General features: G+C 44.2%; 1 protein-coding gene across 2 annotated transcripts in view; it reads left to right on the top strand.

The window, feature by feature from the left end:
- Positions 1-12,144, top strand: part of sin3b (SIN3 transcription regulator family member B) — a 28,450-nt gene that overhangs the window by 642 nt on the left and 15,664 nt on the right. The window contains exons 1-11 of one of the 2 annotated variants that reach the window (XM_054790148.1): positions 47-346; positions 844-950; positions 2,760-2,913; positions 7,153-7,524; positions 7,658-7,813; positions 8,638-8,766; positions 8,880-8,969; positions 9,058-9,176; positions 10,440-10,653; positions 10,755-10,871; positions 10,960-11,198. In XM_054790148.1, coding sequence (XP_054646123.1) covers positions 928-950; positions 2,760-2,913; positions 7,153-7,524; positions 7,658-7,813; positions 8,638-8,766; positions 8,880-8,969; positions 9,058-9,176; positions 10,440-10,653; positions 10,755-10,871; positions 10,960-11,198 — 1,613 coding nt within the window. In that variant the 5' untranslated portion in view covers positions 47-346; positions 844-927. Of the gene's footprint in view, positions 1-46; positions 347-843; positions 951-2,759; positions 2,914-7,152; positions 7,525-7,657; positions 7,814-8,637; positions 8,767-8,879; positions 8,970-9,057; positions 9,177-10,439; positions 10,654-10,754; positions 10,872-10,959; positions 11,199-12,144 lie in introns of those variants that run through there. The other variant, XM_054790147.1, reaches the window with a different exon arrangement.

The raw sequence follows: 12,144 nt of genomic DNA, 5'->3' as shown, positions 1-12,144 counted from the left end.
TCGTTAGCTAAACCTCGCTTGGCCTAAATTAAAAGTAATTCCCCGCTCCACGGCACAACATTGACGTTTGCGCTGAAATGTTGGAAAATGCATTTTGCGAGTGACAGCCGACTCGGTGCTACTTTGTGCTTTTGACCGTGTCATTGGCGAGAGCAAACTCAAAAAGCCAAAAGCAGCTCGCTAGTGGGAAGTTCCTCCTTGTCCCCCCCCCCCCGTCTTTTTTTCCTCCTCTCTCAGCCAAACGAACAAAGTGGAGGACGTCAGCCAGGCTAGCAGCCGACATAGAGGCTAACTTCACTTGACCAGCCGCTTCTTTACACACACACACACTCCCTTCTCTTTGGCCGTAAGCTGGTTAAAATGGGCGACGGATAAGCCTCGTTTCAAGGCAGTGTAAAAAAAAAAATGTGTGTTATGAGGAGTTATTGTCGTCAGTTGGCTGGCTAATGCTAGCACGAGTAGCCCTCCAAAGATATGTGACAATGCTTTGTGTGGACACATTATTTTCACCCTAACCTCATCCCAGTTTGGCTGTAGCTAATAAAGACAGACAACGAGCCATGAACAAAAGCCCCCCCCCCCCGGCGTGTTTTGGTACCCACGCATTTATTTATTTGTCTATTTACTTGTACACACCGTACAGCTGCTAACTTGCGGGTTTGTTGACGAAGCTATTGAATGGGACAATGAACGATGCGTGTGTGGAGTTGGCCGTGGTGGTGATGTACTCATTTTGCTAAATATGACTAGTATTGAACTGCAGCAGAGCCTGATTCAGCATCCTGCTTCGGGATTTGTGCTTCATGCCCCAACAGCTTTTCATTGTCCTTTTGTTTGCTGCAGGTGGAAGATGCCTTGTCATACCTGGACCAGGTCAAAATCCGTTTTGCCAACGACCCTGGCATATACAACAAGTTTCTCGACATCATGAAGGAGTTCAAATCACAGAGGTATTTCTCTTGTCTGCAGTTAAACGGACCACGCCACTGTGTTGTGCAAATGAATGCCATGTGTACGGTGGGTGATAAGTGCAAAACACGTTAACAACATTGTCATCAACAAGAACTAGGCCCGTCACGATAACACATTTTGCCGGTCAATAGTTGTGCTAAAAATTTATCGTCGATAATCGATATTATCGACATTGACAACGTTTTTTGAGACCATTTTTTTAAATTAATGATACAGCATAAAATGTATGTGTGGTTGTCGGAACGAAGGCTCTGCTGCCCCTCCAGCTGTAGTTTTTGAAAAGTATGGTTGCATTTCAAGTGTGCATACAAGCTGGTTGTGTACACCGTCTTCAAAGATAAACAGGAAAAGGAATGTACCAACTCCCCGGAGCTGATTGGCCCAATCGTTATCATTTCCCATAATGATCATTGTTGTTGTTTTTAATATGAGGCTGTAATAAACTTCTCTCTACAGGTGAGTACGATACTGGAGCCACCTGGAAGTTTTGCGTGTGTGTGTGCGTGCGTACAGTGCATGCTCCGTTGTAACTGTCAATAGAGTGTACCGTGCCTCTGGCTCCCAGACAGCTGGCATAGGCTTCAGCATACCTGTGAGCTTAGTAAGGACAAGCGGTATAGAAAACGGATGGATAGATACTGTATGAATATAACCTCATGGATTTATTACATAATTGCCCAAGCATTTGATTATATTTCAGCGGGTTTTTTACATTCCCGCTGCCCCGCAGCCATATGAATGAATGAATTGTGCGTGGGAATACCATGTTTTCCAGGACGTCGGCAAATGATGCTCTCAAAACAATGTTATAATGGCCGAAACCTTGCAGTCTGTGGGCCAAGTACTATCAAAGGTTAAGTCTTACCTGTGAAATGTTCTTGGCATCTTCCAATACGGCGGCAACGTCGACATACGGCTCGGCGCCCGACGCGGCATCTACATATGTATGTCCATGAGCTACCCCGCTCACTTAACCGAACACAGTTAAGCAAAGCATCGGATGGAGTACGTATATGCTGCGTGTTGACTGTTATGGCGACAGCAGTGTTGCTTGTGGCGCTTAAAGGGCTGTATCAGTTTTCATTATAGGGAAAAACCAATACCGATATTTCATTTTTATGCAAATATCTGACATCCCTACTTTTTTTTTTTAATTTAGATGTAACTGTAGTTTGTGCACGCCTGGAGGTAAGGAGGACTGTAACAAATTAGGATTTGACCAGCTGTACCCGTTCATTTGTCCTAATCACTACTATCAGGAGAACCAGAGTACACAGGGAGAGGAGCCACCTGCTGTGGCCCACCAAGGTGCACTTTATTCGGACACACACACCGAGCGGCTGGTGTGACGTCACGGAGGTCTCTGGCAAACCTTCTGCACTTTTCAAATGTCACGGTGCTGCCCATCACAGAACATTTGGTACAACGTCTTTCCTCTTAAAGTGAATGTTTGTTTACAAGTGAGCTCAGGGGAAGTTACGACAGGTCGTTGACAGTTTGACACCTCTGCTCTGTCGGCTACGTTTGCCGTCAACGATAAAACACAAATGTGGCTCCTGGATCGGAAACCTCCGCGGGTGGTATCGGCAATCCCTGATGCGGGATGCAGGACTGGAACGGCCCCATCCCTTGTGTAAATATCTGGCAACACAAGTGAGCACCACGATGCTTGCTAGTTATCTTAGTACTTGCTTATGTTGAGACAATTTCAATGGATGGTAAATATTTATTGCTCTATGAGAGGGTGTGCTGTACAGGTTATTAATGTCGTCTGATTTCTTCTGCAGCATCGACACTCCAGGAGTAATAAACAGAGTGTCCCAACTTTTCCACGGGCACCCTGACCTCGTCTTGGGTTTCAATGCCTTCCTGCCACCCGGCTACCGGATAGAGGTCCCAAAGAACGGAATCGCCTTCCTCCAGTCGCCATTCTCTACACAGGTGAGTCGCCGTCTGCGGGCCGCATCTGAGAGAGATTCTCTGCAGTAGCAGAATGGGCCAGATCACATTCCTTCAGGGTCAGGGGGTGAGCTGGAGACTATCCCAGCCGACTTTGGGTGGGATGCAGTGTACACCCGGCCGGCACTGGTCGCCAGTCCATCACAGGCCACGTGGAAACAAAATAAGCGTTCACACCCACTGACTGCTTGGAGTCAAGCGTGCGTGGTTTATACGCTGGTATTTCCATGTCGCTCAGTCATTGTTACAGAGGAAGCATGCCCCCCTTCACGCTTCCCCTTGTTTTTAAAGGAAAGCGTCACTATTTTGGGGTAATGTTGCCCTTCATCCACAATCTTTATGTGAGACATGAACACACGTCTTTCTCCTTTCTGTGCATTCTAAAGATCTAAAAAAAAAAAAAGAGGCAGGTAATTAATGCACATAATGGGACACCTCCAAAAATGCATGTAGTAACAGGTACATTCATGATGACACGTAATACACTAATTTGGGAACTTCCTTCCTGGGTGCATTGATTTCACATAGAAACATAGAAAGCAACGCTACACCTAGCGTCAAAAACAAAAACACAGCAGCAGTGGCGGCAGCTCCAATATGTAGCGTTACCTTTCGCTAATGTGTGGTGAAGCTAGTCGGCTAGTAGCTAGCCGGTGTGGTGTGGCGAGGTGTCGCTACGCCCGTAACGTAGTTCTTGGGCGTAAAAATTCATATTATTATTATTATTATTATTATTATTAATAACAACAATGTGGTTTATATGCAGCTCACATTATGGAAAAGGAGCCTTGTTGGCGCATTTTGGAGGTTTTTTCAAAAGGCTTTACATGCGGAATTACGAGCCGACTGTTTTTAATATCTTTTAGAATAGAAAAGGGATGTGTGTTCATGTCTCTCATAAGGATTGTGGATGATGGGTATTTTCCTTTCACTCAATTTTGAATGAAAGAATTTGGCTCATGTGAGTCGACTTACTAAAATATTCAGCTTGTTGGAAAGAGTACAGCCACCCAAGTAAAAGATTCAAGGTTTAACATGCTTCAAGGACGTGTAACAGGCGATTTCTCCTCAAACAGTTACCTCCGCCAAGCAGAAGCGCGGGGGTCATGTTTTTACCAGCGTTTATCTGTTTGTCTGTTTGTGTTAAAATAACTTCAAGTTCTGTGTGGATTTGGATGACATTATCAGGATTCTTTAACATTGCGAGAGCACCATTTTTGGCATTTGTGCATATAGTACAAAAAATGGTCAGAGCACTTGGAAAAAAACAATATATATTTCTAAAGTATATGCAAGTGTATATATAAAACAGGTTCTACAAAATACCAAAGACAGATTCAACAAATTTAGGATTATTGTGATTTTGGTGTGAATATCACAATATGGGGGGAGCTATGGTGCTTGGGGGAGGTCTGCATGCTCCGAGGTAAATCTGCTTTATTAAGCACCGAGTCATCATCTGCTTTAATACAAAATTGCTAGAGATGTCCGATATTGGCTTTTTTTAAATTTTCCGATATCTCATATGCCAGTTTTTGGCCAAGTGGCTGTAAACAACATTGTACTTGCAGGCAGACATGGCATCTGTAAAGCTGTACTTGACAGTAGAGTCGAAAGAGAGAGTGCTGCTGGATATCTACATATACATATAATCCGAGACTAAATTTTGTCCAGAAACAGTGGCTTCTTGTTGTTCTTACGGAATTTTGTGACATGCGGGTTTGAACAGAATAGTCATTCAAGTACTTCAATAATAGAAACAAAGTAGTACATTTCCCAGTATGAAATGAAAAACAGTAGTGGCAAGAGTTGTGTATGAATCAAGTGTGGTGGCTTGCTTGTAATAGTTGTCATGGAATTGTGCTGTACTGGAGAGAAAAGAGAAAATGTAATAATTGAATTTAAATTTAGAGGGGAGAAAACAGATTTGTACATCTATAATCCACACAGGACTACAAGCCGCAGGTGTCCACGTCATAGAGTGGGATATTCAGTGCACAGAAATACATTACGCAGAATTTTAAAACGTTTTTAATGAAATAAATGCTTTTTTTTCCAAGCAGTGCGTGCCAAACAGTGGTGCAACATGACTATTTAAACAGTGCAGAACAGTACACTGCTAGTTAAACAGTGCCGAATAGTGCATGTAACGTAGACAACAGTAGCCTACCAGAAGTCATTCATCTGCATCCTCTTGGCAACTAAAACCACTAAAGTCTTCCTCTGAAGATGATGGTGTTTTTTTTTTCTTGCTCCACACTGTAAGGATCCACCAACAGAGTTTCTTCTCTGGACAGCCAAATCCATCGCCTTTAACTTGAAAGCGCCATCATATCCGTTTCTTCCATGATGGAAGACTGGGACTACAGGGGGACAACACGTCTACATTCCGGTACAGTAGGTGGCGGTATCCACCGAAACGTTGGTTGCAACCCGCCATAAACAAAAAGAAGACAAAGAAGGTCTCCATCCTGGTGTCTTTTTGTCAACAGTCGGGTTTCGATGGAAAGATGGCTCTGCCTTTTTTGGTTGTTTGTTGAACCTTTTTTTTTTTGTGCCGTTATGATGGACTATCTTAGTTAAAGCGTTTTCTGAAATACATATTTAAACAATTGGTAGCAGTTGTAAAGCATATGAGATGTCACGAGATTAGAACATGACCACGTTAGCTGCACCGAAGTGTAAGCCGCAGGGTTCCGAGTTTGAGAACAAAGTAGCAGGAATTAACTTTTCATCACATTTCTCTTTTGCCTAACTTTTTGTTTGAATTTGAATGATCAACCTACAGGTAGGGCACAAGAAGTTATGACATCACTCATGCATATTCCACTTCTGTTGCAGACCTTGTCATTCCAAACCAAAGATTTATTGACACGCTAGCTAGCGAGCCAGCTAGCAATGACACAGCAAGCATGGCGGGGCGGCACGAAGGAGATTGGTTGTAAGACCATTGTCAATCAATCAATCAATCAATCAATCAGGACGCAGAAAACAATGGGCGGTGCAGACAGAAGAGCGAGGGAAGAGAGACACTCAACTTCCCACAATGCAATTCTTCTTAAAGGGCCAGGCTCGGCCTGTGACAGCGTTCATACGCTGTAATAAAAAAAAAAAAGAAGCACTAAAAAAATTTTTGCAAAAGGTGAACCGCGATAGAGCGAGGGAGCACTGTACATACATATATAGACACGTATGTACGTACACACATACATACCTGCATGTGTATAATGAAACCGAATCATTTAATTAAAAAAGTAACTCCAAACAAAATAGGTTTTCATCTCCGTCACTGTGTGCGCGAGTGACTAAGCCTCATTTCAACGTAATTTAGCACGGAAATGAGGCACCGTTTGCTCCGTCCCATTACTACAGTTTGTCAGCACCGGTGGCATTTCAGTGCCCAGTTTGGGTACACATCCCAAACTCGGAGAGGCAAACATTGCTAAATGTTTCATTATGGACACAAACAATTCGGGAATGTCTGCTGACAACCACTGAGGTGTGGAAAATAGATTATTATATATACATAAGATTCCTACCCATAATAGATGCCTGATGCTCTCTGCAGTTGAATAAAGAAATGCTCCCACCAGCAGTATGAGGAGGCCTCCTTTTGGTGTTCATTCATTCCAAAGATTTGCTTGTAATTCATATCAGATTTGCTGTGTTGGTTCCAAAGGTAAATAATTGAAATGGGCTTTGCGGGCGCAGTGCAAACACGCACGTGCAGACACACGCACGTGTGTTGATTTGCCCATTTCGTTAAGCAAACATTTGCTTTCACACTCGCCGGAAAGTTTTGCAGCCACTCGTCACATCCTCGGAGTCTGCTTGTCCTCGCTTCCGGTTCTTTTGTGGTCTCTGTCGACTCGTGAAGGACATTCGGGGCTCTCGAGCGACTCCACGCGCCCATGTGTTCACCGGTCGGTGGTTAGCTCTGGCTGAATTAGGTGGCATAAAGTGACTTTTCAGCCAAAACAAAACAGCAAAGCTCAAACGTTAATACTCCAACACATGTTGTGATGGTGCATATGGTTGTTTGAAGAATTCTAATGATCGTAGATGCTCTTGGGAATGAGGTTATTAATAACGGGTTCTTTGGGTGTTAAAAATCCACCATCTGGCAATCTTTTACTGGCACCTGCTTTTGTCAAAGTCGGCTGTAACATCGGCTGGCACCGCCTGTCAAAGCACTAAGCCTCTTATTTGTCATCCATTCAGGTGTCGCCCGGCCAACAGGGAAAGAGCGTCACCCCCTCCGCGGTGACGTCGACCTCGAGCAGCGTGTCCGCTGCCAACTCTGAAGTTGGACCCGCCCAAACGAGCGACGTTAAGGCGGCCTCAGCGGAGTCCCTATCATCCTCAACTTCTTCTTCGGTCGGGCCGCCGGAAAACCCCAGCAGACTGTCCCTTCCCCTGGCCAGCAGAGAGAGTCAGAGTCAGGCCGCCACCTCATCCGTGTCCCCGCCCGCCTCAGAGACCAGCCCGGTGGAGTTTGACAGTGCCATCAGCTACGTAAACAAGATCAAAAACCGCTTTCTGGACCATCCGGAGATCTACAGAGCCTTCCTAGAGATTCTTCACACATATCAGGTATGACTCTGCTAAAGCGCTGTGATTCTCCCTTAGTTTTTAAGTTGTCATCTATGGCCACACCCGGGCCTTTTCCGGACCCGGCGTGACTCATTGCTGTTTGATGGTATTCCCCCCGCCTTCCACCTCTCAGAAGGAGCAGCTGGAGGTGAAGGAGAGCCGAGGCAGTCGAGGTACCAGCGGGATGACTGAAGATGAGGTCTTTTCTAAGGTTGCCAGTCTTTTCAAGGGACAAGAGGACCTGCTGGCCGAGTTTGGCCAATTCTTGCCCGACGCAAAGAGATCGCTGGTCAGTGGTGCTGTAGCGACATTAGTAGGGGTGTCACGAGACGAGACGAGACGAGACAATACATAAGATAGGATCTCTGAGAACGAGACTTTTAACAACAAAAAGTACAAAAAAAAACCAACTAGTTGCTCTGAGTTGAGTTGTCACGGAGTATGTCAACTTGCCAGAGAGAAGCAAGAAGGTACTGAAGCACTCCTGGTATTTTTTTTTGTCATTTATACAGCGGTACCTTAGCATACGAGCGTCCCAACTAACAAGTGTTTTGTTTTTGTTTTGCTTTTTTAAGATGCGAGCCATCTGTCGGCTGATTTTTTGCTATGAACTGCAAGCTAAAATGTGGACCGCTATTCGGGGGCTTGTGTAATTGTGACCATGGCTGCGTAGCTAGCACCGCTAGCATTAGCAGCGCCCTAGCTTGTCACCGGGAAAGATTTTCAACACATCAGTTAAACATACATATATTATAGTCATCTAATGGATCTTATTTATTACGCATTGTTTAAAAGTAAGACAGGAACAACATCAAATGAAAAGCACCAAGTGAATACAGAGCTACCATCCACCAGTACCAGCCTGGACTGCATTCACACGGCAATATATTGAGGCGAGCAAAATGATCCCGTTCATTGTCATTTATTGTGTGATGAATTGATTTATTTATTATCGTCCCACGCCTCGTGCCCACGAGACATTTTTCTTCTGTCACGTTTTAGTCTTGTGACACCCCTAGGCATTAGCGTAGCAATAAATGTCACAGTGATAACATTATGTTTGTGGTAATGCTTTTAACTCTTTCCGGGTTCATTGAAATGTGTTGTCAACAGTTCACCGGGAACTCGCTGACGGGAGCGAAAGAGCAGCTAAAAAGACCAGATGATGATGACGTGATCGCCAAACAGAACAAAAAGAGGCCCAGACCCATACTGCTGCCCCACATGTCCCCACTACTCAAGGTACTGGAAGACTAAACTACTGTACTTGAGGTTGATGTATGAAGTGATGTACCGATATACCGTGTGGCGGAACTTCAGAGTCACTCAACATGTTTGCTGTTTTCTCCCGAAAGAAAAAGATGAAGTATTCCTGCACCAAAGATCAGTCCATCGCGTCCGTCGGCAAACACGGAGTCTTACGAGAATTCTCCTTCTTTGATAAGGTGAGCCGCCGTTGACCTGCTTCCACGGCAGACTAGCGCGCTATCGTGCTGCGTCTTCAAGCTTGTGTCTTCAATTTTTGTCACTCAGGTTCGCCGCTTGTTTAAAAGCCAGGAAGTGTACGAGAACTTCTTGCGCTGCATTGCCTTGTTCAACCAGGAGGTGGTGTCCGGAGCGGAGCTGCTCCAGCTTGTCACTCCTTTCCTGGGGTAAGTTTTGGCGAGGTGCCTCCTAAATGTTATCTGTGTTTTATGCTGCAGATTCCGACACCGATCACCGAGCGAGATGGGCCATACCGATCGCGTTAACTGTAGATTGTTCACTGTATTTATGATGAGTGGTATTGGCCAGGGCCGCCGTTAGACGATTCCCAAGTCCCCTGGCAAATGGGTAATAATTAAAAAACAAAAACCTTTTTTTGCCGGATAGTTTTTGTTTTTTTGCCTTTTATTTGTGTGAAAGGATTTTTGTACCTGAATTTAATTTGATGCATGCAACTTTCATCACTATGAGATCTGTCAACTATTTGTCTTTTTATTTATGACCGCTTAATTAATTAATTAATTAAGAATTTCATTGCTTAGTATAACTGTCCGTTTTACTAAGCATATGACAATAAAACTCTTGAATCTTAATTTACCAAGCACATCTCCACTCAAACAGTGTGGCCATCATCTTTATGCTGTTTTTGTGCTTATTGGTCACATACAAAGGCATAAAGCAGGGGTCACCAACCCGTCGATCGCAAGCTACCAGTCGATGTTTGGGACTTTGCTGGTTGTTTGTGAAAATATTAGGGAAAAAAAAGTATTGCATCAAACCGAGATCAGAGATCTTGGGCTACAAATGGTTGGTGACCACTGGCATAAAGTCTGAATTCAACACTTATAATAATAATAATAATAATAATAATAATAATAATAATAATAATAATAACAAAAATACTAAGAGTTGAAGCAAATATTCTTTGAGCCTTTGGTGAGCTACTCAAAATCAGCTGGCGAGCTAAGAGACCCCTGTGATGGCATCACCATCACACATGAGGCTTTATGTTCATTAAACAAATAGTGTTTGGAGGACAAGACATCATTAGCATCAGGACAACAACAGCTAAATTGATCTGTGTCACTTGAAAAAGTTAGTACGTACCCCATGAACGTGATATCTACTTCCCCGTGGGACAAAAACCAGCTCCAAACTAACCACATTACTTGTTTGTTTTAAAAACAAAATGTCACTGTGGTTAAAAAGTCACATTTGGAGTCCAAAGACCAGAAGCTATGTGGATAACTCTAGCTAGCTAGCGAGTTGCCGTCCGTGACAGCTTAGGCAAAGATGCAAGAAAAGTTGAACAGCAATAGGATCAAACACGCTGGCATGGATTGGCGTAGCCTGTGCTAACACTGTCTTGAGTGTGCAGCGCTTGGATTATTGCGTTCTATCGCTCATGATTGAATCCAAACTCCTTCTAGGAAGTTTCCTGAAGTGTACACGCAGTTCAAGTCCTTTCTGGGAGACAAAGAGCTCTCTCATGCCGTGTCGGCGCTGTCTGATCGCTACATGGAGGGAGGCGGGGGCAGAGAGGTGGATTACGCCTCCTGCAAACGCTTGGGCTCCAGCTACAGAGCGCTGCCCAAAACCTACCAGCAGCCCAAATGCAGTGGCCGCACCGCCTTGTGCAAGGAGGTGTGTCTACTTTACTACGTTTACAACATTGTCAGTCAAAGGCATGCAAGAAACACTTCTCCGTAAAGTGATAACTGTCCTCCATTATTTGTATTGATTAGGTGTTAAATGACACATGGGTGTCGTTCCCGTCCTGGTCAGAGGACTCCACCTTCGTCAGTTCCAAGAAGACTCCTTATGAGGAGCAGCTGCACCGCTGCGAGGATGAAAGATTTGAGGTATTCGTCACAAAGTCACCAAGCACTTCAGGAAGACAGCATGTGGCCTTCAGTCTTCAGAGCATGTCCATCACCATCTGCCTCCTAGTTGGACGTGGTTCTGGAGACCAACCTGGCCACCATCCGCGTGCTGGAGAGCATCCAGAAGAAGCTGTCACGCCTTTCGCCCGAGGACCAGGATCGGTTCCGATTAGACGACTGCCTGGGCGGCACCTCCGAGGTCATCCAACGTCGCGCCGTTTACCGCATCTACGGCGACAAGGCCCCCGAGATCATCGAGGGGCTGAAGAGGAGCCCCGCCACGGCCGTGCCCGTGGTACTCAAGAGGTGGGACTGCGTAAACTCATATTTAATAACGATAACGACAGTTATTATTATTATTATTATAATACAGTTGCCATATAGAGGTTTGAATTTCACGGCTTCACTATATCATGGTTTTTTTTTTTTAAACATATTAACTTAAACTTATTAACTGTGGAAAAAGCACCTTTCAAGCATAACTTTCACTTTGACACAAATATTTTTTGCTTTTGTGACAGCTCAAATATCTAAACAACTACACAAAAAAGTGTAAATAAATAATAAAAATAATTTATTTACCAATATAACAACATGAACTATTTACAATTTTCACACTTGAAACTCAACTGTGTGTGTGCACGCGTGTCCCTTCAAATTCATATGCCTACCTCTCATCAAATGCACTTCTGCCGCCTTGTGGCCGTTTTTATGGCTTAAAACTGCTCTAAAAGTGACAGCCATTAGTGTGCAATTGCGTCATCACCTCTTTTTGCCTCTCGTGCGAAAAAAGGTAAAAGCTGTATAAATACGTCTTTGGGATCGGGCGTTCGGGATTATAAAAGCCTGTAGATGCGTCTTTGGTACTGAAAGAGTTAATCACGCTGTGTCATGGTTGAATACGGCATCTGATTGGTCAAAAATATGCATATTTAAACAAAGTCTATGTATTTTTGACCTTAATGAAGCATTTTCAAGCATGCAAATGGCTGAAAATACAAATACTGTACAAAGCATGAAGAAGAGGCATTCCAAGTGTGAATGTAGTTTTCTACATTGGTCACTAGGTGTCAGCAGTTTTGGGGGGTCCCAAGACTTGAGACTTGATTGCTGGAACAACAGGCTTTTATTGCAGGTTTTAATGATCTCCCAACAGGCGCAGTAAGAACAATAATCATCATCAGCACAATGATAACACAGGCTCCTGTTGCGGCCGTAACCCACGACATCACTTTCTGTCCGCCACTCATTC

Source organism: Dunckerocampus dactyliophorus, chromosome 10 (genome assembly GCF_027744805.1).
Source record: "Dunckerocampus dactyliophorus isolate RoL2022-P2 chromosome 10, RoL_Ddac_1.1, whole genome shotgun sequence".
NCBI classification, from domain to species: Eukaryota; Metazoa; Chordata; class Actinopteri; order Syngnathiformes; family Syngnathidae; genus Dunckerocampus; species Dunckerocampus dactyliophorus.
The sequence above is the reverse complement of the archived record's forward strand: the minus strand, read 5'-3'. Positions and strand labels throughout refer to the sequence as shown.